The sequence below is a fragment of the Mobula hypostoma genome, chromosome 24 (assembly GCF_963921235.1).
Source record: "Mobula hypostoma chromosome 24, sMobHyp1.1, whole genome shotgun sequence".
Taxonomy (NCBI): Eukaryota; Metazoa; Chordata; class Chondrichthyes; order Myliobatiformes; family Myliobatidae; genus Mobula; species Mobula hypostoma.
This window is the reverse complement of record NC_086120.1, coordinates 164,352-187,995: the sequence shown is the minus strand read 5'-3', so window position 1 is coordinate 187,995 and position 23,644 is coordinate 164,352. Positions and strand designations below refer to the sequence as shown.

Genomic DNA, 23,644 nt, shown 5'->3' with positions numbered 1-23,644 from the left:
GATCTAGAAAATTATAAGGCTAGCAGGAAGGAGCTTAAGAATGAAATTAGGAGAGCCAGAAGGGGCCATGAGAAGGCCTTGGCGAGCAGGATTAAAGAAAACGTCAAGGCATTGTACAAGTATGTGAAAAAGCGAAAGGGTAAGACGTGAGAAAAATCAAGTGTGACAGTGGAAACTGGAGTATATAGTGGAGGTACTAAATGAATACTTTGCTTCAGTATTCACTACGGGAAAGGACCTTGGTGATTGTAGGGATGACTTACAGTGGACTGAAAAGCTTGAGCATTTAGACATTAAGAAAGAGGATGTGCTAGAGCTTTTGGAAAGCACCTAGCTGGATAAGTCACTGGGACTGGATGAGATGTACCCCAGTCTACTGTGGGAGTCGAGGGAGGAGATCTGGCAATGATCTTTGCATCATCAGTGGGTCAGGAGAGGTTTTGGAGGATAGGAGGGTTGCAGATGTTGTTCCCTTATTCAAGAAAGAGAGTAGAGATAGCCTAGGAAATTATAGACCAGTGAGTCTAACTTCAGTGGTTGATAAATTGATGGAGAAGATCCTGAGAGGCAGGATTTATGAAAATTTGGAGAGGCATAATATGATTAGGAATAGCCAGCATGGATTTGTCAAAAGCAGGTTGTGCCTGATTGAATTTTTTGTGGATGTGACTTAACACATTGATGAAGGTAGAGCAGTAGATGTAGTGTATATGGATTTCAGATAAGGTACCCCATGCAAGGCATATTGAGAGAGTAAGGAGGCATGGGATCCAAGGGGACCTTGCTTTGTGGATTCTGAATTGGCTTGCCCCCAGAAGGCAGGGAGTGGTTATAGACAGGTCATATTCTGCTTGGAGGTTGATGACCAGTGGTGTGTCTCAGGGATCTGTTCTGGGACCTCTTCTCTTTGTGATTTTTATAAATGACCTGGATGAGGAAGTGGAAGGATGGGTTAGTGAATTTGCTGATGACGCAAAGGTTAGGGGTGTTGTGGATAGTGTGGAGGGCTGTCAGAGGTTACAGTGGGACATCGATAGGTTGCAAAACTGGGCAAAGAAGTGGCAGATGGAGTTCAACCCAGATAAGTGTGAGATGGTTCATTTTGGTAGGTCAAATAGATGGCAGAATATATTAAGAGAGAGAGAGGTGAAGACTGCTTTGAGATAACGTTATGGTTTCTCTGCAGCATGTTTACACTTCTGCATGGACACTGGCAGCTTCTAAGTTCTTACACAGAGAGAAGGGAGGAGCTACTTGATGGACAGCTGGTGTTCAGCACGGTGAGATAAATAGGTCAGCTGTTCGACCTACAGGCACATGGTTTTGGACACTGAATGAGCTTTGTTGTGCCCACAGAAAAGGTGGGTTTTGGAGGATCGATCATGTGGATCGATCAGTGGCTCTCGCAGTGTGAAAAGGGTGTGACCGGTGGGGAGTTATTCGTGTGTCCGACCCTCACCTGGGTTGATAATTCCACCACAGAAGAACGGCCCCCTTTGTTGTGGTCACAGTCGGTGATCTAAAGCAGGGGTCCCCAACCTTTTTTGCACTGCGGACCGGTTTAATATTGACAATATTCTTGCGGACCAGCCGACCAGTGGCGGGGGGGGATGTTCAAGTAGGGTTAAACTTACCTCAACATGTCTATTATAGTTAGGGTTGCCAATTTTCGCACTCCGAAATCCCGAGACACTTTACCCCAGGAAAGACTACCATGACCATGAAGCCGTGCGCATGTGCGTACGTGCCGATTTTTTTTCCCACATATCGGTTTTGCCTTCTTCTTCCGGACTATACTGTGCATACATTATTTCTACTTTATATAGGCTGTGTACTTATCAAATCATCCCTGCTTTTACTATATGTTATTGTTATTTGTTTTTTGGTTTTATGTGTTATTTAGTATGATTTGTTAGGTTATTATTTGGGTCTGGGAACACTCAAAAATTTTTCCCATATAAATTAATGGTAATTGCTTCTTCGCTTCATGCCATTTTGGCACGAAAGGTTTCATAGGAACACTGTACCTTAGCGGGGGAAATACGGGACAAGGGCGGTCCCATATGGGACAAACCAATTTATCCCAATATAAGGGATGTCCCGGCAAATACGGGACAGTTGGCAACCCTATGTTCAAGTTCAACAGTGCATGACAGGGAATGAGGAAAGATGCAGCTGTCTCATATCGTTTCCTCATGGCCTGGTAGTTGGGGACTGCTGATCTAAAGGATTTTGGAGGACAACGGGAAGATCGACGGCGTCAGCTTACCTGAAGACTCAAACCTCTCCCTTTCCCTCTATCACCACTCAACTCCATACCACGAACTGAACTGAACTTTACTCATCATCATAAGACTATTGAAAGCTGGGTGGCAGTGTGAAATGTGAGGTGGATGTTATGAGAATGCAGAGTGACTTGGACAGGCTGGGTGAGTGGGCAGATGCATGGCAGATGCAGTTTAATGTGGATAAATGTGAGGTTATCCACTTTGGTGGTAAGAACGGGAAGGCAGATTATTATCTAAATGGAGTCAAGTTAGGAAAAGGGGAAGTACAACGAGATCTAGGTGTTCTTGTACATCAGTCACTGAAAGCAAGTATGCAAGTACAGCAGGCAGTGAAGAAAGCTAATGGCATGCTGGCCTTCATAACAAGGGGAATTGAGTATAAGAGCAAAGAGGTCCTTCTGCAGCTGTACAGGGCCCTGGTGAGCCCACACCTGGAGTACTGTGTGCAGTTTTGGTCTCCAAATTTGAGGAAGGACATTCTTGCTATTGAGAGAGTGCAGCGTAGGTTCACAAGGTTAATTCCCAGAATGGCGGGACTGTCATATGTCGAAAGATTGGAGCGACTGGGCTTGTATACTGTGGAATTTAGAAGACTGAAAGGGGATCTTATTGAAACATATAAGATTATTAAGGGATTGGACACGAGGCAGGAAGCATGTTCCCGCTGACGGGTGAGTCCAGAACCAGAGGCCACAGTTTAAGAATTAGGGGTAGGCCATTTAGAACGGAGTTGAGGAGAAACTTTTTCACCCAGAGAGTGGTGGATATATGGAAGGCTGTGGAGGCCAAGCTTCTGGATGCTTTCAAAAAAGAGATGGATAGAGCCCTTAAAGATAGCGGAATCAAAGGTTATGGGGATAAGGCAGGATCTGGATACTGATTGTGGATGATCAGCCATGATCACAGTGAATGGCGGTGCTGGCTTGAAGGGCTGAATGGCCTACTCCTGCACCTATTGTCTATTGTCTATTTACCCCTAGACTTGAAGAAGCTTGGTTTTCATATATTTCCACACTTATACATATCTGATCATTGCTAACCTGTTTTATATATCTGATTTTATATTACTGTATTGCGTAGTTACGAATAAATACCATTAGTTAATAGCAATACCAGAAGTGTTTTCCATTTCTGCTGGATCTTGAACCCGTCATGGGGTACGTGACAACAAGGATGTTGCCAGGACTTGAGACACTGAGTTACAGAGAAAGGTTAAATAGGTTAGGACTTTATTCCTGGAGCGTAGAAGAATGAGTGGAGATTTGATAGAGGTATATAAAATTATGATGGGTATAGATAGAGTGAATGCAAGCAGGCTTTTTCCACTGAGGCAAGGGGAGAAAAAAACCAGAGGACATGGGTTAAGGGTGAAGGGGGAGAAGTTTAAAGGGAACATGGGGGGGGGTCTTCTTCACACAGAGTGGTGTGAGTGTGGAATGAGCTGCCAGATGAAGTGGTAAATGTGGGCTCACTTTTAACATTTAAGAAAAACTTGGACAGGTACGTGGATGAGAGGTGTATGGAGGGATATGGTCCAGGTGCAGGTCAGTGGGACTAGGCAGAAAAATGGTTCGGCACAGCCAAGAAGGGTCAAACGGCCTGTTTCTGTGCTGTAATGTTTCTATAGTTCTATGGGTGGTGTTTTTACAAGTAACAGGGTGGGAAGAGGTATATTCCAGGTAGCTGTGAGAGTCCATGGATTTATATTAAAAATCAGTAGAAAAGCTGTCTCCAGTGAGATCGAGAAAGGGGAGGGAGGTGTCAGAAATGGACCAGGTAAACTTGAGGGCACGGTGGAAGTTGGAGGCAAAGTTGATGAAGTTGATGAGCACGGCATGGGTGCAGGAAACAGCACCAATGCAGTCGTCAATGTAGCATAGGAAAAGTGGGCACGGACACCAATATAGGCTTGGAATGTAGACTGTTCCACACAGCTGACAAAAAGGCAGGCATAGCTGTGAGCCATGTGATTGCCAATGGCTACACCTTTTGTTTGAAGGAAGTGGGAGGGGCCAAAGGAGTAATTATTAAGAGTGAGGACGTTCCGCTGGATGGAGGAGAGTGGTGGTGGAGGGGAACTGGTTGGGTTTGGTGTCCAGAAAGAAGCAGAGAGGGTTGAGGCCTTTCCTAGTGGGGTATGGAGGCGTATAGAGTTTCCGAGTCAAAGAAATAGGCTCGGAGACTGAAGTGGCGGAAGAAAAGTTCAGCATCATGGCGTACATGGAACTTGCTGAGGTGTCAGTGCAGGGGGACAAAAGTGAGGCCCTTGCTAAAGGACGGAATGTTCTGCCTCAGAGAGAGGAAGGTCAGAGGGAATGGTGAAGACATGGATGAGAGATGAGATCGAAGGTAGTGTCTGAGGAGAAGGGAGGTATGGGGTGGTTTTGGGGGAGTTTGTTTTCCATAGATATTGCCTGGCCTGCTAATTTCCTCCAGCATTTTGTGTGTGTTGTCTTGTATAGTCTGTGCATTTGGTTTTTATATAACATGCAGTGTTATGGTGACACAGAAAATGCAATGCAGGCAGACAGTAATATGTGAAGGCCATTTTGAAGTAGACACGTGAGAAAGACTTCAGATGCTAAAACACAAAATGTGGTTGATGAATTCAGTGAGTCAGGCAATATCTGTAGAGGGAAATAGGCATTTGACTAATATTGTTGAAATCATTCATCAGAGTTGAATTAGGTTGTAAGGTCAAGATATCATCTTTAATGTGCAAGAGGTCAGTTTCAGACAGTCTTTTAACAGCAGATAGAAAAGCTTTACCTTTGAGCCTGGTGGTATGTGCTTTCAGGCTTCTGTGTCTTCAGGCTGATGGAAGGGGAAGAAGAGAATGTCCAGAAAAGTGGGATATTTGATTGTGGTGTTTGTGTGTTTGAGGCAGGGACCATACTAATGAAGATCCTCAGCTCAAAATGTCGACTGTTTATTTCTCTCTAGAGATGCTGCCTGAACTGCTGAGTTCCTCCAGCATTTTGTGTCTGTTGCTCAAGATTTCCAACCCTCCTGGCCCAAAACATCAACTGTACTTTTTTCCATTGATGTTTCCTGGCTTGCTGAGCTCCTCCATTTTGTGTGTGTTGTCTGCAGAATCTTATGTCTCCAAGGCATGTTACCATGTTTTTCTTTGGCAGCATAATGCCAATAGTCTTCTTAAAACAGGTGGAAACCTTAGATTTGAGTAGGGAGTAATGTTCCCTCAAATTTGTAATGACCAGTGTGTGCAAAAGTCTTGTGCTGTGCAAATTTTTGTCCAGTGTCAACAACATGTGTACGCTGAATAATTTCTTAAATAATAGCCGTATAAATAAGCCAGTCCTAAAATCTGTAGACGAATCATTGCAAGCTCCACGTTGTCAACATTGTCTGCATCAGGAGCCGGAAAAGGAAATGTGATTGCGTATGATTGTGAAATATACTTAACATACCAATTGAGGTAGGGGGTGCACAGTTTAAATTCCTTTGTGTGTTAGTAGCAAAAGGTGTGTGTGTGTATGTGTGCACACACCCTAGAGAGAGCATTGGTTGGGAGAGGTAAAAATGTTTGCTTCCTGCCAGCTGATTCACAAAGGATCTGGGTCAGATGCTTTCTACAGGTTCAGTCTCCAAAGAGTTGAACTGATGTCTGCAATGATGATTGCGAGCACGTGTGTTAGAGGTTGTTGGGGTAGGTGGTGTCAGTTCATTGCCCTTCTGTTCATAGCCTGCAGCCCTACCGTGACTGATGGTTGGTTTGGGATTTAATTTTGGGCTGGTATTGTCTCTTGGCATTCCTGATAGCTTTGAAAAGGTCCTCCCTCATTTTCCTGTGTAGTTCAGAGTCACCCAAGTTGAATGCTACAGTCTTCAACTTCAAGTAAGGAGTGAATCTCTGAGTTCATCAGTGGTTTCTGGTTTGGGAGTACCAGATTGACCACTTTGTTACTTTGCTCGCTATGCACTTGCTGATGAATTCTGTGATGGCAGTGATGTGCTAATCCAGATTGACTGCTGAGTCCTTTTAGAAGCTCATCCATTTTCTCAGACTATCACTTTATAATAGAACAGAAAAATATATAAAAAGCCCTATTAGTAGGAAAAACTACGAATTAGCTACAAAGTATTAAATTAAAGGAACAAATCGCCTTATCTTCTTCCCTCAGTCATAAAATGTCCAGAGATCATTTGAGCAGAGACACTTAAACCATAAATCTTTCCAAAGGAAAACCAATAATACGCAATAAAAAACAAGTCTCCGTGTTCTTTAATTAGACTGTCGATGAAATATATAAGTGACCTTCATAAATCTTTACAAAATGCGAATAATATAGAAATAGCCAAACAGCTTTTCAGACGGATCATTCAACAGTGGTGTCGGTGACAGCAGCAGGCAAAGCCTGAACAAAATCCAGTGCAGCTTTTGGATCACAATAAGTACGAGGAGGAGAATTAGGAGGAGAAATTTTAAGTTTTGTTGGATACCTCAAAGACGGAAAAAGATTCTTATCATATGCTTGTTTCATTACCAGGGCAAATTTTGATCTTTGTTCCATTATCTCTCTTGGATAATCTTCATAGAAGCGGAGCTCAGATTCCATAAATCTAAAAACTTTCTGTTTTCTTGCCTGTCGTATTATTTGATCTTTAATTTTAAAGTGATGAAAGCAAACCAGAACAGATCTTGGTTTACTAGAGTCCTTCAATTTCGAGATAAACGCCCTGTGTGCCCTTTCTATAGCAGGCAGCTCTGATAGAATGGCAGGAAATAAAGTGTGGAAAAGCTTACCAAAGTAAGCCGTTAGATCTGCATTTTCAGCTCCTTCCTGCAGCCCAACAATTCTTATATTTCTTCGTCGAGACCTAGTTTCCAGGTCTATAATCTTATTTTGATATCTTTCAAAACGAGTTGCAGCTTCAGACAGCTTTTGCTTAGTTATCTTCAATTCCTCTTCGTGTGAAATAACTTGAGTTTCCAGGTCTTTAAGTTTTCCCAGAAATGACTTCATTTCATTACTATTCTTTTCCGGTTGGTCTTTAATTGATCCATTCTGATCCTTAATTGAATTCAGTGTCCGAACGATATCTTCAGCCCACAATGGCATTTCATCAGATCTTTCCTTTTGCACCTTTCCTTTCCCATTACCTTTATCACCAGGTTCAGGTAGATTGTTCCCACTTCTTGTAGACATGGACATATTGATCACCCTCATAAATCAACAAGTAAAAATTTTAAATTCAAAGCTTAAACTAGGGGGAAAGAAAGAAAACTAAGAGCAGCAGAAAAATACTGCCATTGGCAGACAGGGGCGGTCCAGACTATCACTCTATGATTTTCTGTAATGGAAGCTCCTGTTTCAGTTTCTTTTAGTACACAGCAAGAAGGAGCACTGTTGGTCTGATTTATCAAAGTGTCGATGGGGGGCTGGGCTGGCAAGCCTCTTTGGTCAAGGGTGCTTGGGGCCCCTGGTGGGCCAGGAGATGTGCTGGTGGTATATTGATAACACTCTTGAAGTTGCAATAGTTAAAGTCCTCCATACTACGACTGCCCTGGTGGTTATCATTAGAAACCATAGAAAAACTACAGCACAGAAACAGGCCTTTAGGCCCTTCTTGGCTGTGCTGAACTATTTTCTGCCTAGTCCCACTGACCTGCACACGGACCATATCCCTCCATACACCTTGTCCATGATCAAGTTGAAACTAATGGTGTTATGATCACTGGAACCAAAGTGCTCCCCTACACACACTTCCGTCACTTGTCCTAACTCGTTTCCTAACAGGAGATCCAATATTGCATCCGCTCTAGTTGGTACCTCTGTATATTGATTTAGAAAACTTTCCTGAACACATTTTACAAACTCTAAACCATCTAGACCCCTAACAGTATGGGAGTCCCAATCTATATATGGAAAATTAAAATCCCCTACCACCACAAATTTATGTTTCCTGCAGTTGCCTGCTATCTCTCTGCAGATTTGCTCCTCCAATTCTCGCTGACTATTGGGTGGTCTGTAATACAACCCCACTAATGTGGCCATACCTTTCCTGTTTCTCAGCTCCACCCATAAGGACTCAGTAGACAAACCCTCTAATCTGTCCTGCCTGAGCACTGCTGTAACATTTTCCCTGACAAGCAGTGCTATCCCCCCACCTTTCATTCCTCTGCCTCTATCACATCTGAAACATCAGAAGCCTGTAATGATGGCAATGATGAAGTGGGGCCTTGGGGTATCCTGCTTCAAGACCATTAATTGTGGAGTACAATTCCCTTAGTATAGGCCTGCTTTATTACTTTATAACTCTCTTTGAATCCAGGATACTTGGGCAACGTTCTAAATAGATGTTTTCCTCTAATTCAGCAATGAGGATATGAAGGATAGCGAGTTCACAAATGGGGATATCAATTGTCTGGATCATGTAAGAATTAAGGAGGTGGAGGTGGTGGATGTTTTGGAGCACACCCAGTGCTGAATGAGATCTATCTCAGCATGTTATGAAAAACAAGGGAGGAGTTTGCTGGGAATCTGAGATTGTTGTGTGTTCTTTAGCCACAGATGAGCCACCAGTAGACTGGAGAACAATGGTATGGAAGCACAGATGCCCTTGAACGGAAAACCCCACAAAATAGTGGATACAGCCATCACAACTAAAACCCTCCCCACCATTGAGCACATCTACATGGAGCTTTGTTGCAGGAAAGCAGTATCCATCACCAAGGACCCCCACCATTTAAGCCATGCATTCTTCTTGTCTCTGCCATCAAGAAGGAGGTGCAGGAGCCTCAGGACCTGTACCATCAGGCTTTTGAACCAGATGGGATAACTTCACTCAACTTCAGTTACCCCATCAGTGAACTGTACCCACAACCAATGGACTCACTTTCAAGCACTCTTCATCTCATGTTCTTGATACTTGTCGCTTATTTATAATTATTATTTTTTCCATTTCTTTCTGTGTTTGTAGATTGGGTGTTTGCCCATCCTGTTGGGTATGGTCTTTCATTTGTTCTATTGTGCTTTTGTACTTACTGTGAATGCCCACAAGAAATCTTAGGGTTGCATACGGTGACATATATGTACTTTGACATTGTGAATGCAAGAGATTCTGCAGATGCTGGAATCCAGAGCAACACACAAAATGCTGGGGGAAGTTAGCTGGTCAGGACAGCATCTATGGGAATGAATAAACAGTTGACCTTTCAGGCCAAGAGCCTTCATCAGGTTAAAATTGTTTGTTTATTTAAGGGCAGCAGAGATAAGCCAAATAACTATAGGTCAGTGAGCCTTATGTCAGTGGTAAGGAAGTTATGAGAGTAAATTCTAATGGACAGAATAATGCTCATTTTGAAAGGCCAGAGCTGCGCAGGTATAGTTAATTTAGCATAGTGCAGGGTGAGGGAGAGTCCTTTACCACTATTCGTGATTGAATTTTATGAGGAAGTAACAAAGGCAATTGACGGAGGCAGTCCAGTAGATGTTGTCTGTGTGGACTTCTATAAGGCACTTAATAAGATCCCTCATGGTAGGCTGCTTCAGTGGGAAAGCTGGCTAATTATATCCAAAATTGGCATGGTGATTGGAGGCAGAGTGTAGTGTGAAGGGCATTTCACTGATTGGTACAGTGGTATACCACAGGGATAGGTACTGGGACTTTGTTGTTTGTGATAGACATTGATGATGTGGATGTTAATGAATGAGGTATTTTAACTTTGTGCATGACATGAAAGTAGGTGGTGTTGTGGATGGCAGGGAGGGTTGACCATGGCTATAGTGAGTTATAAGTCAATTGGAAAGTTGACTGGTGTATTGGCAGATGGAATTTAATCCTGAAAACAAGTACAATATAATGAGATTATATTGGGGCAGAATATATACAATTAAAAAATGTCAGGAATGTCAATGAGCAAAGGGACTTAATAGTCCATATTTCTCTGAAAGTTACTGAAGAAGGTATATAGCATTTTTGCCTTTTTAGGTCAGGGCATAGAATTACAAGTTGGATTATGTTGAAACTTCACAAAAGACTTGTTGACTGCACTTGAAGTATTGTGTGTAGTTTTGAATTGAATTGACTTTATTTCTTACATCCTTCACATACATGAGTAAAAATCTTAACGTTATGTCTCCATCTAAATGTGCAATGTGCAATCATAGTAATTTATAATACAGGTTTCCCCCGCCATCCGAAGGTAGAGCATTCCTATGAAACAGTTCGTAAGCCGGAATGTCGTAAAGCGAAGAAGCAATTACCATTTATTTATATGGGAAAATTTTGTGAACGTTCGCAGACCCAAAAATAACCTACCAAATCATGCCAAATAACACAAAACCTAAAATAACAGTAACATACAGTAAAAGCAGGAATGATATGATAAATATACAGCCTATATAAAGTAGAAATACTTTTCCACAATCATTGCTGGCACTGTTCTCCGTAGCAAAAATCTCACGCAAGCGCTCTGGGCAGAAAATCTCACGCAAGCACTGTTGGCAGAAACACTCTCCAGTAACCTTTAAGCTATGAAGCTGCCAAATCATACCAAATAACACGTAAAAATACACAGCCTATATAAAGTAGAAATAATGTATGTACAGTGTAGTATCACTTAAGGGAATCGAGAAGACAGCTTACTGAGCACACTGATGATGGTGTGTTCGACTGAGTCTTTGGAGTTTGGGTAGTGCAGTGGCCCCCACCCTCCGGGCTGCCGACCAATACCGATCCACGAAGCATGCAGGGCTACAGCGGTAGCCTGGAGGCACACAGCACATCTTTAAGAAAAAAGCCAAGATAAACGTGCTAGTTAATTAGGTGCCGCCTGGCACGTAATTGTCAGCCCAGATCGGAGGCGACGCAATCGGCAATCATCTCTGATCTGGGCCAACATTTACATGTCGGGTGGCACCTAATTAATTAGCATGTTTATTTCGGCTTTTTTCTTAAAGATGTGCTGGGTGCCTCCTGGCTACCGCCTCATTTTCCGCGAATCGGTATCTGTCCGCGGCCTTGGGGTTGGGGTGGTGGGACATTGGGGTGTCGTCTGTTTCCATTAGGGCAAGCAGGCCATCTTCTCCTATGACTGCCTGCCTCGATGTTGAAGGTCGAAGTTCGTCGTCTGCATGGCTGATGTGGAAGGCTTGCTTGACTGCTTAGCCTCGTGCATTTTTAGATCATACCCTTCTTTGTAAGGACTGAAACCATCTTGCAAATATGACCTAAACCAACTTACCCTTTCAAAATTAAAGTCGTTCTTTATCATTGCAGCAAAAATCTCACGTAGTTGTTTCACGTTCAGTTCCTGGACAACTTCATTTTCGCTACCGAATTCGGTTTCGATTGTTATCCTTTCCTCTTCCAATTGCATCAGCTCTTCGTCTATCAGTTCTTGGTCATGGGATGCCAAAACCTCTTGAACATCATCTTCGTCAACTTCCACAAGCCAAACTCACTTTGTCCTTACTTCGTTCACCATGATCGAAACACTTAATTATTTCTAGTTTTACGCTAAGTGTAACACCCTTACGAGCTCTTTTAGGCTTTTCCAATACCTTAGAACTCATCTTGCTAATGGCTGTTCACAGGCACGTGTTTAAGCAGTGCCGGCGAGAATGCCGTTCCGAATCCAGGGGGAAGCGACTGCTCGGGGCGTGCACTGCCTTTTATCGCGCACTGATTTTTTTCGTGGGCTGCTTTTCCCCGCATGCTGCCTTTCTTCGTAACAGTGAAAACACCTTCTGTTAGTGAAAACAGGTAACTAATGTAGGTCTTTTGTAACAGTGAGGTTTCGTTAAGCGAACATTCGAAAAGCGGGGGACACCTGTAAATAAAACAGTCAATGTAATACAGAGTACGCTCAAATCAGCGCGAGTTCATCAGTCTGATGGCCTGAGAGTCCTGCAATTAAGGGAGGTACAGTTCTCATACCAGGCAGTGATGCAGCCAGTCAGGATGCTCCTAATTGTGCCCCTGTAGAAAGTTCTTAGGATTTGGGAGCCCATACCAAACTTCCTCAACCATCTGAGATGAAAGAGGCGCTGTTGTGAGACCATGTGAGGTCCTCAGTGATGTGGATGCCGAGGAACTTGAAGCTGGTTACCCTCTTAACCCCAGATCCATTGATGTCAATAGGGGTTAGCCCGTCTCTATTCCTCCCGTAATCCACAACCAGCTCCTTTGTTTTTGCGACATTGAGGGAGAGGTAGTGTTCTTGACACCACCGTGTCAGAGGGATGACGTCTTCCCTGTAGACCATCTCATTATTGTTTGAGATAAGGCCAATCAATGCAGTGGCGTCGGCAAATTTAATTAGCAGATTGGAGCTCTGGGTGGTGACACAGTCATGGGTGTACAGGGAGTAAAGGAAGGGACTCAGAACGCAGCCCTGAGGGGCTCCTGTATTGAGAGTCAGAGGGTTGGAGGTGAGGGAGCCCACTTTTACAACCTGCTGGAGATCTGACAGGAAGTCCAGGATTCAGCTGCGCAAGGCAGGGTCAGGGCCGAGGTCTCTGAGCTTCTTGTTGAGTCTGGATGGAACTATGGTATTGAATGCTGAACTGTAGTCCAAGAACAGCATTCGCACATAAGCATACGGTATGTAGAGCAGTGGTTATTGCGTCATCTATTGATCAGTTGTGTCGGTGGGCGAATTGTAGGGGGCCCAGTTTGGGTGGTAGCAAGCTGCAGATGTAATCCTTGGCCAGCCTCTCAGAGTATTTGCATGTTATTGAGCTGAGTGCAGCAGGACGGCAGTCATTCAGGCATGTTACCTTGGTCTTCTTTGGTACAGGGACAGTAGTGGATAACTTGAAGCAGGAGGGCACTCTACACCGGGAGAGTGAGAGATGAAAAATTCCCCATTCCTTAGGAAGGATGTAGTTGCACAGGACAGAAGGCAGAGGAGATTCATTAGGATATTGCCTGAACAGATGATATTAGTATGGCAAGAGATTGGATACATTGGGTTTGTTTTCTGTGGAGCCAATGTGGTTGAGGAATGACCTGGTAGGAATGTATAAGTTGATAAAAGATGTAGATATCAAAGGTATTCAAAATCTTTTCCCCAAAACAAGAGAGTATAGATTTAATGCGACAGGATTTTTAAAGAGAATCTGAGGGTAAGATTTAACACTGAGGCTTTGATATCTGAAATTTGCTGCCAGAGGAGGTAGTAGATACAATTATTATGTTTAAAAGGCAGTTCAAGGACACAATCTTAATGAAAGGTGATTGTATATGTGTAAAAGGATTGGTGTGGGCATGGTGGGCCAAATAGCCTGTTTTGTGTTGTATGGTTCTGATTGAAATATTTTTCATCAACTTTGTATTGGTGGTCCACTTCGTAACAGTGCAGGAGGCTGCAGAGAAAGGTCAGAATGGGAGTTGGATTGTGAATCAGAGGCAGACCACCAGCCCTTTGGCCATAGGAAAAATAAATAGTATGCCCTAAGAAAATATAGAACACCTACAGGGTGACACAGAGGCACAGCTCACAGAGTTATGGCTTGATGATGTCAGAATCCAGGGCACCTGATGTTGGGTGCTGTTTGCGAGGAGTTTGTGTATCTTCTGGTTACTTGGGATTTTTTCCCCCCACATCTGAAAGAAGTTAACTAGCCCAAATGTGCAGTATTTAGAGTCTGGACTGAATTGAGGCAATGTTGGGAGGATAATTATAGGATTAGTATAAAGCAGGTTGATTATGGTTAGCACAGACTCATTGGGCATTGTAAACAGGCTGCAGGCAGAAAGCAGAGAGTGGAAGTGTCAGAGGCTGACGAGAGATCTGAAATAGGTTTTAACTGAGCAGAGGCATAGGTAGGGTAGATGAACAATCTTTTTCCTAGGGTAGAAATGTCAAATATTAGAGGACATGCATTTAAAATTTTTTTTTTTACATTGAGTGGCAGTGTCTAGAACAGTCTGCTGGGGAGAAAATACGATGGTAGTGTTTAAGAGGCTATTAGTATACACTAGGTTTTCAGGGAATGGTGAAAGTACTTGGTCCCCAGGAAGTGGCAACAGAAGTGGACAGGGTGGTGAAGAATGTTTTTATAGTGCTGGCCCTTATCAGTAAGGACATTGAGTATAGAAGTTGGGATGTTATGTTGCAATTGTATGGAGGTTGCCTTTGGTGTATTGCATTCCGTTTTGGTTAGCCTGCCATATGAATGATGCCATTAAGCTGGAAAGAGTGCAGAAAAGATTTGAGGATGTAGCTGTGACAATGGATAAAATGTCTGTTAAAGGAAAAGGCTGAGCAGGCAAGGGCTTTATTCCTTGGAGTGTGGGAGACTGAGAAGTGATCTTAGGTGTTTAAAAATCATGAGGGGCATAGATCTGATGAATGTGCTCGACCTCCCAACCCTGGGTAAAAGAGGGCACAGGTTTAAGGTGAGATGGGAAAAACATAATGGGAACCTGATGGACAACTTCTTCTGCATTGACCATGAAACCATGTATTTTACTTTTATGTCTTTTACATCTATATTCCATCTTGAATGTGAATCTGGAACTGTTGGAGCCTGTGATTTGCAGTTTGCAGATTGGTTGTTTCAGCGCTCTGCAGTCTCTGAGAGGATTATGGGGAGTAGAAGCTGCATGTGCAAACCTTGTGGCAAGGAGACTGAGCCGATGTTCGTTTCCATTTCACTGATGAAAGCTTCCGTTGTTTGACAATTAAAGTGATGAACGAGATTGAAAAATCAAGGTGAATGTGGCAGGATGAGAGCCGTCTGCCTGCCTTTTTGTCACTGGTGGGATTGCTATCCTGCCGGAAAGGGGAGAGGCTGACACTGTTACCCAGGAGAATGTTACCCAGACTTTCTGCATTTTGGATATGGATATGAATATAGACTTGGACTATGGACTTCATATCAGTTTTTTATATTTGTTTTTCATCCAATTTTTCTCATTTGTTTTGTGTGTGCTGGGGAGGAGGATTTGGGGGTTGTTAATCATGTTGATTATTCTTTTCATTCTTGATTTTATGGCTATCTGGAGAAGAATAACTTCAGAGTTATATATTTTGATAATAAATAAACCTTTGAGTCTGATGAGCAACTTTTTCTCACTGGCTGCGAGAGAAAGTGTTTGAAGCAGGTACGATTAATCACATTTGAAGGTACTTGGCCAGGTACGTGCGTAGGAAGGTTTAGTGGGATATGGGTCAAGCACAGGTAAATGGGATTAGCTTAGATTGGCACATTGGTTGGCATGGATGAGTTGGGTGTAATGGCCTATTTCTATGCTGCATGACTGCAAAACATTTACTCTAAACTGTATGAAACCTGTTCCCACCACAGAACAAATGGATGAAGATGACGTTTTGGTTGTTGAGCCCCTACCTGGGTCCGCGTTGCCAGTTAATGAAGAAGTAAATATCACTACCATTGACAGTGAGGTGGAAATCATCAATGTTGTTGATGATGAAAGGTAAGGTGATACAGCAGGCTTCTAACTGTAATTACTTATTTAAGCCTCTTTTAACTTTTGATTGGGGTACTATCTGATCATTAGAAACATGTAATCCTCTGTCATACTATAGAGTAATCCTTTGTTGGAGACAGTTCCCCAGTTTTTGTAAGTATGCTTAATGTGTTAAAATATTTTTTCTGGTAAGTGTTGGATGACTCTATCATTGTATTGACCTGTACAGGCCATCAGTATCGGGAGCATGGAGTGGCCGCATTATGAAAAAATTAGCAACTTCCAATGTCCAGGCTCCACCTGGGCACCGAACAACATCCGCCGAGGTTGTAGACCTTACGATCGACGATAATGGTACAGATGTGATTTCTTTTTTAATTGCTCCCATATCTTTGTTATTCTTAATGGTTCTTTTCTTCCCCTTTTCTCAACTATGTGTTCAGACAGATACCTGATACTGTGATAGTTTCACAGATCTAACTGTGCATTTGTTGAGTTCATTATAATTATACATCAGTGCAACCATTCTTACTTGTTGATATTAGCAGTGGTTTTACAGTTTTTTTGTGTAACAACAATTCTGTATCTGAAACATTTATGAGCAGTTTTTAATCTCAATGAAGAGAAAACAAGGATTTTCATTTACAAATTACCTTTCACAATTCAGGACATACAGCACCATACAAGCAATGTGCGTTTTGTTGTGTGGTCACCGATGCATTTCAGCAAATGCACAACTCAGTGTGAGAAATGCAACCTCCTCTGGTATCAGTGGTGGGACAATTGGGTGGGATGAAGGATATCTGTTGGCTTGGACACTGGAGCAAACTACTGCCCTGGATTGCATCTTGTAATTCAACACGACAGGTTGGAGACTAAATGGCAATTAGATTTTAGTGCCGCTTTTAAAATACTGCACTTGCCAAAGATTACTTTCAGGCATTTGGATTTGGTTACTTTGACACAGATGGCACTATGGAGCTACTTGTGTGCTTTGTTAGTTTTGTGATTGGCAGGACCTGGCATTTTTAATCATTTGCCTATTTGTTTCGGTTCTGTCTGCAACAAATGTGTCTTGTGGATCTGATTTTAAAAAAAAAACATACTGTTTTAAAATGTTCCTTCAACTGGGCTACAGGATCAGTTTTGGGGAAAAAAGAAATTTGATTTGTTTCTTCGATTTTTAAAAATATTTTCATTTTCTGAATTGTGGGCAAGAACAGAATGGTCTTGAGAAGGTGGAAGTGAGCTGCATTTTTTGAACTGCTTTAGTCTTGCTGGTGAAGGTGCTTCATCATTACTGGATGTATTTCCCAATTTAGGATTGCATCCAATTTAGAAGGAAACCTGCACGTAGTTGCCATGTACTACCTGACCTTTTGGTATTACAGGTTGTGGTTTTTGGTGCTGCTGCTCGAGACACCTGAATGAGCACCCCAACAATTGTATGCTGCTAACAGAGGAGATGAATTTTTGGACTGGTAGATGCGATGTAAACCAAGCAGGCTGTTCTGATTGAGTTATTTGAGAGTTTGGAGCAGCATCCTTTTGTGCAATTGGAGCATTCTATCACACTCCAGATTTGTTCCTCCAAATAAGGAAGAAAGGCTTTGATTTACATGCCTCAGGATATGCAGAACTTGTGTGACTTGTCCTGATGAGTTTCTGGCCGAAAGTTACTTCTTAATGTCAAGTGTAGGGGATTAAATTTGTGACGGAGATGTTTCTTGCCACTTCGATTATGTCTGGATGTTATCTAGATCTTGCTCCTTTATTTGCTGAGTTGAGAAAGGAACATAAAATTGTGCAGCCACACTGAACAGTCTGAATGATAATTAAAGTGTTAGTGAGGATAGAAAGAGGATAGGGCAGGGCTGATGAATCTGTGATCAAAGACCTGGTGCAAGGAAGACCTGGGCACTTCTGGGGCAGTTGCGACAGATTATACATAAATGGAGGCATTTGAACTAAATTGGCCTGGGATGGAAAGCACAGCCTCCTGATGGGAAGCATAGCATAGAAGGCAGGTCAAGAAGGTTCAGTTGCTCGGCATTCAGGATGAGTTAGTAAATTGGATTAGACATTGGCTTTGTGGGAGAAGCCAAGAGTGGTAGTAGAAGGTTGCCTTTTTGACTGCAGGTCTGTGACTAGAGGTGTGCCACATGGATCAGTGCTAGGTCTTTTGTTGTTAGCCATCTATATCAATGATCTGGATGATTATGTGGTTAACTGGATCAGCAGATTTGCAGATGACACCAAAATTGGTGTAGGAAGGTCATCATGGCTTGCCGAGTGATCTGCATCAGTTGGAATAATAGGCTGAAAAATGGCAGATGGAATTTAATTGTGAGACAAATGGGAGGTTTTGCTCTTTGGTGGGACCAACCAGTGTGGGTCTTACATAGTGAATAGCAGACCACTGTGTTGGAACAAAGGGATCTGTGTTAGAACAGAGGGCTGTGGGTAACCCTAGGTAATTTCTAAGGTAAGGACATGTTCAGCACAGCTCTGTGGGCTGAAGGGCCTGTATTGTGCTGTAGGTTTTCTATGATCTGGGAATACAGATCCATAATTTGTTGAAAGTGGCATCACATGTAAATGGGGTCATAACGAAAGCTTTTAGCACATTAGCCTTCATAAATCAATGTATTGTCTACAGGAGATAGGATGTTATGTTGAAGTTGTATAAGACATTGGTGAGGCCTAATTTGGATTATTGTGTGCAGTTTTGGTCACCTATCTACCGGAAAGATGTGAACAAAGTTGAAAGAGTACAGAGGAAACTGAGGTACAGGTTTCCCCTGCCATCCGAAGGTACAGCGTTCCTATGAAACGGTTCGTAAGCTGAAATGTTGTAAAGTGAAGAAGCAATTACCATTTATTTATATGGGAAAATTTTGTGAATGTTCGCAGACCCAAAAATAACCTACCAAATCATGCCAAATAACACAAAACCTAAAATAACAGTAACATATAGTAAAAGCAGGAATGATATGATAAATACACAGCCTATATAAAATAGAAATACTTTTCCACAATCATTACTGAACTGTTCTCCGTAGCAAAAATCTCACTCAAGCGCCGTCGGCAGAAAATCTCACGCAAGCGCTGTTGGCAAGAACACTCTCTCTGGTAACCTTTAAGCTGTGAAGCTGCCAAATCATACCAAATAACACATAAAAATACACAGCCTATATAAAGTAGAAATAATGTCTGTACAGTGTAGTATCACTTACGGGAATCGGAAAAATAGCTTGCCGAGCACACTGATGATGGTGTGTTAGACTGAGTCGTCACAGTTTGGGTGGTGCAGTGGCCCCCACCCTCTGGGCCACCAACCGATACATTGCCGCGAAGCACACAGGGGTCCAGCGGTAGCCGGGAGGCACACAGCACATCTTTAAGAAAAAAGCTGAAATAAACTTGCTAATTAATTAGGTGCCGCCCAGCATGTAATTGTCGGCCCAGATCAGTGCCGATTTCTGATTGCGTCATCTCTCATCTGGGCTAACAATTATGTGTCGGTGGCACCTAATTAATTAGCATGTTTGCTTCGGCTTTTTTCTTAAAGATGTGCTGTGTGTCTCCCGGCTACCAATGCATTCTCCGCGGATCGGTATCTGCCCGTGGCCTGGGGGTTGGGGTGGTGGGACACTGGGGTGTCATCTTGTCGTCTGTTTCCATTAGAGCAGGTAGCTCATCTTCTCCTGTGACTGCCCACCTCGATGTCGAAGGTCGAGGTTTGTCGTCTGCTGTGGCTTGCTTGACTGCTGAGCCTCGCGCATTTTTCTATCACACAGTTCTTTAATAAGGACTCAAACCATCCTGCAAATACCTCCTAAACCGACGTACCCTTTTAAAATTGAAGTCGTACTTTATCATTACTCATTTGGTTTTGATTGTTATCCTTTTTTCTTCCAATTGCATCAGCTCTTCATCTGTCAGTTCTTGGTGATGGGATGCCAAAACCTCTTTAACATCGTGTTCGTCAGCTTCCGCAAGCCAAACTCACTTTGTCCTTACTTCGTTCACCACGATCAAAACGCTTAATTATGTCCAGTTTTACCGTAAGTGTAGCACCCTTACGAGCTCTTTCAGGCTTTTCTGATACCATAGAACTCATCTTGCAAATGGCTGCTCACAGGCACGTGTTAAAGCAATGCAGTTCCGAATCCGGGAGAGAGCGGCTGCTCGGGGCACACTCTGCCTTTTATCGCGCACTGATTTTTTTGTGTGCTGATTTTTTATCGCGCGCTGAATTTTTTTTCGTAACAGTGAAAACACCTTCTGAAAGCGAAAACAGGGTACTAATGTAGGTCTTTCGTAACAGTGATGTTTCGTAAAGCGAACGTTCGAAAAGTGGGGGACACTTGTATAGGGAAAGATAGAATAGGTTAGGACTATATTTATTAGAACATAGAAGACTGGGAGAAGGTTTGATAAAGGTATACAAAATTATGATGGGTAAAAATGGGTAAATGCAAGCAGCTTTTTCACTAAGGTTGGGTGGGACCACAACCAGTGGTCATGGGTTAAGGGTGAAATGTGATAAGTTTAAGGGGAACATGAGGGGAAACTTCTTCACTCAGAGGGTTGTGGGAGTGTGGAATGAGCTACCAGTACAAGTGGTGCATGCAAGATGGATTTCAATATCTAAGAGAAGTTTGGGTAGTAGAGAGTAGGATAGATTAGTGGACTCTTCTAGGGAGGCTATTTGGGTGGAATTGAGGAATAGGAAAGGTGTTGTGACGCTTATAGGGGTGTATTATAGACCACCTAATGGGGACCGAGAACTGGAGGAGCAAATTTGTAAGGAGATAGCAGATATTTGTAGTAAGCACAAGGCTGTGATTGTGGGAGACTTTAATTTTCCACACATAGACTGGGAAGCCCATTCTATAAAAGGGCTGGATGGTTTGGAGTTTGTAAAATGTGTGCAGGATAGTTTTTTGAAGCAATACATAGAGGTACCAACTAGAGAAGGGGCAGTGTTGTATCCCCTGTTAAGGAATGAGACAGGGCAGGTGACGGAGGTATTTGTTGGGGAGCACTTCAGGTCCAGTGATCACAGTACAATTAGTTTCAGTGTAATTATGGAGAATGATAGGACTGGACCTAGGATTGAGATTTTTGATTGGAGAAAGGCTAACTTTGAGGAGATGCAAAAGGATTTAGAAGGAGTGGATTGGAAAAATTTGTTTTATGGGAAGGATGTAACAGAGAAATGGAACTCATTTAATGGTGAAATTTTGAGGGTTCAGAATCTTTGTGTTCCTGTTAGGTTGAAAGGAAAGGTTAATAGTTTGAGAGAGCCATGGCTTTCAAGAGGTATTAGAAACTTGGTTCAGAAAAAGAGAGAGATCTTCAATAAGTATAGGCAGCTTGGAGTTAATGAGGTACTCGAGGAATATTGAGAACGTAAAAAGAATCTTAAGAAAGAAATTAGAAAAGCTAAAAGAAGATACGAGGCTGCTTTGGCAAGTAAGGTGAAAATAAATCCAAAGGTTTTCTACAGTTATGTTAGTGACAATAAGGATAGTGAGGGATAAAATTGGTCCCTTGAAGAATCAGAGTGGACGGCTATGTGTGGAGCCAAAAGAGATGGGGGAGATTTTGAACAATTTCTTTTCTTCGGTATTCACTAAGGAGAAGGATATTGAATTGTGTAAGGTAAAGGAAACAAGTAGGATAGTTATGGAAAGTATGACAATTAAAGAAGAGGAAGTGCTGACACTTTTAAGGAATATAAAAGTGGATAAGTCTCCGGGTCCAGACAAGATATTCCCTAGGACTTTGAGGGAAGTTAGTGTAGAAATAACAGGGGCTCTGACAGAAATATTTCAAATGTCATTAGAAACGGGAATGGTCCCGGAGGATTGGCGTATTGCTCATGTGGTTCCATTGTTTAAAAAGTGTCCTCAGAGTAAACCTGGCAATTATCGGCCTGTGAGTTTGACGTCAGTGGTGGGTAAATTGATGGAAAGTATTCTTAGAGATGGTATATACAATTTTCTGGATAGACAGGGTCTGATTAGGAACAGTCAACATGGATTTGTGCGTGGAAGGTGATGTTTGACAAATCTTATTGAATTTTTTGATGAGGTTACTAAGAAAGTTGACAAGGGTAAAATGGTGGATGTTGTCTATATGGACTTCAGTAAGGCCTTTGACAAGGTTCCACACGGAAGGTTAATTAGGTTCAATCGTTAGGCATTAATATCGGAGTAGTAAAATGGATTCAGCAGTGGCTAGATGGGAGATGCCAGAGAGTGGTGGTGGATAACTGTGTGTCAGATTGGAGGACAGTGTGTAGTGGTGCACCTCAAGGATCTGTTCTGGGTCCAATGTTGTTTGTCATATATATTAATGATCTGGATGATGGGGTGGTAAATTGGATTAGTAAGTATGCAGATGATACTAAGATAGGTGGTGTTGTGGATGATGAGGTAGGTTTTCAAAACATGCAGAGATTTAGGACAGTTAGAAGAGCGGGCTGAAAGATGGCAGATGGAGTTTAATGCTGAAAAATGTGAGGTGCTACATTTTGGTAGAACTAATCAAAATAGGACATACATGGTAAATGGTAGGGCATTAAAGAATGCTTTAGAACAGAGGGATCTAGGAATAATGATGCATAGCTCCCTGAAGATGGAATTTCATGTGGATAGGGTGGTGAAGAAAGCTTTTGGTTTGCTGGCCATTATTAATCAGAGCATTGAGTATAGGAAGAGGTGCAGTCGACGTTTCAGGCCGAGAGCCTTCGTCAGGACTAACTGAAGGAAGAGTGAGTAAGAGATTTGAAAGGGGGAGGGGGAGGGGAGATCCAAAATGATAGGAGAAGACAGGAGGGGGAGGGATGGAGCCAAGAGCTGGACAGGTGATTGGCAAAAGGGATACGAGAGGATCATGGGACAGGAGGTCCGGGAAGAAAGACAAGGTGGCGGGGGAACCCAGAGGATGGGCAAGGGGTATATTCAGAGGGACAGAGGAAGAAAAAGGAGAGTGAGAGAAAGAATGTGTGTATAAAAGTAAGTAACAGATGGGGTACGAGGCGGAGGTGGGGCATTAGCGGAAGTTAGAGAAGTCGATGTTCATGCCATCAGGTTGGAGGCTACCCAGACGGAATATAAGGTGTTGTTCCTCCAACCTGAGTGTGGCTTCATCTTTACAGTAGAGGAGGCCGTGGATAGACATTTCAGAGTGGGAATGGAATGTGGAATTAAAATGTGTGGCCACTGGGAGATCCTGCTTTCTCTGGTGGACAGAGCGTAGGTGTTCAGCAAAGCGGTCTCCCAGTCTGCGTCGGGTCTCGCCAATATATAAAAGGCCACATCGGGAGCACCGGACGCAGTATATCACCCCAGCCGACTCACAGGTGAAGTGTCGCTTCACCTGGAAGGACTGTTTGGGGCCCTGAATGGTGGTAAGGGAGGAAGTGTAAGGGCATGTGTAGCACTTGTTCCGCTTACACGGATAAGTGCCAGGAGGGAGATCAGTGGGGAGGGATGGGGGGGATGAATGGACAAGGGAGTCGCATAGGGAGCGATCCCTGCGGAAAGCGGGGGGGGGGGAGGGAAAGATGTGCTTAGTGGTGGGATCCCGTTGGAGGTGGCGGAAGCCCGTTGGAGGTGGCGGAAGTTACGGAGAATAATATGTTGGACCTGGAGGCTGGTGGGGTGGTAGGTGAGGACCAGGGGAACCCTATTCCTAGTGGGGTGGCGGGAGGATGAAGTGAGAGCAGATGTACATGAAATGGGGGAGATGCGTTTAAGAGCAGAGTTGGTAAGTGGAGGAAGGGATGCCCCTTTCTTTAAAAGAGGAGGACATCTCCCTCGTCCTAGAATGAAAACCCATTCAGAAAGCAGGATCTCCCAGTGGCAACACATTTTAATTCCACATCCCATTCCCATTCTGACATGTCTATCCACGGCCTTCTCTACTGTAAAGAT

At 43.0% G+C, this 23,644-nt stretch overlaps 1 protein-coding gene across 6 annotated transcripts in view; it reads left to right on the top strand.

Moving 5' to 3' along the window:
* LOC134337619 (E3 ubiquitin-protein ligase arkadia-C-like) overlaps nt 1-23,644 on the top strand; it is a 162,100-nt gene that overhangs the window by 18,889 nt on the left and 119,567 nt on the right. For all 6 annotated transcript variants that reach the window (XM_063032795.1, XM_063032793.1, XM_063032794.1 and 3 more), the window contains exons 4-5: nt 15,572-15,701; nt 15,925-16,049. In XM_063032795.1, coding sequence (XP_062888865.1) covers nt 15,572-15,701; nt 15,925-16,049 — 255 coding nt within the window. The remainder of the gene's footprint in view (nt 1-15,571; nt 15,702-15,924; nt 16,050-23,644) is intronic.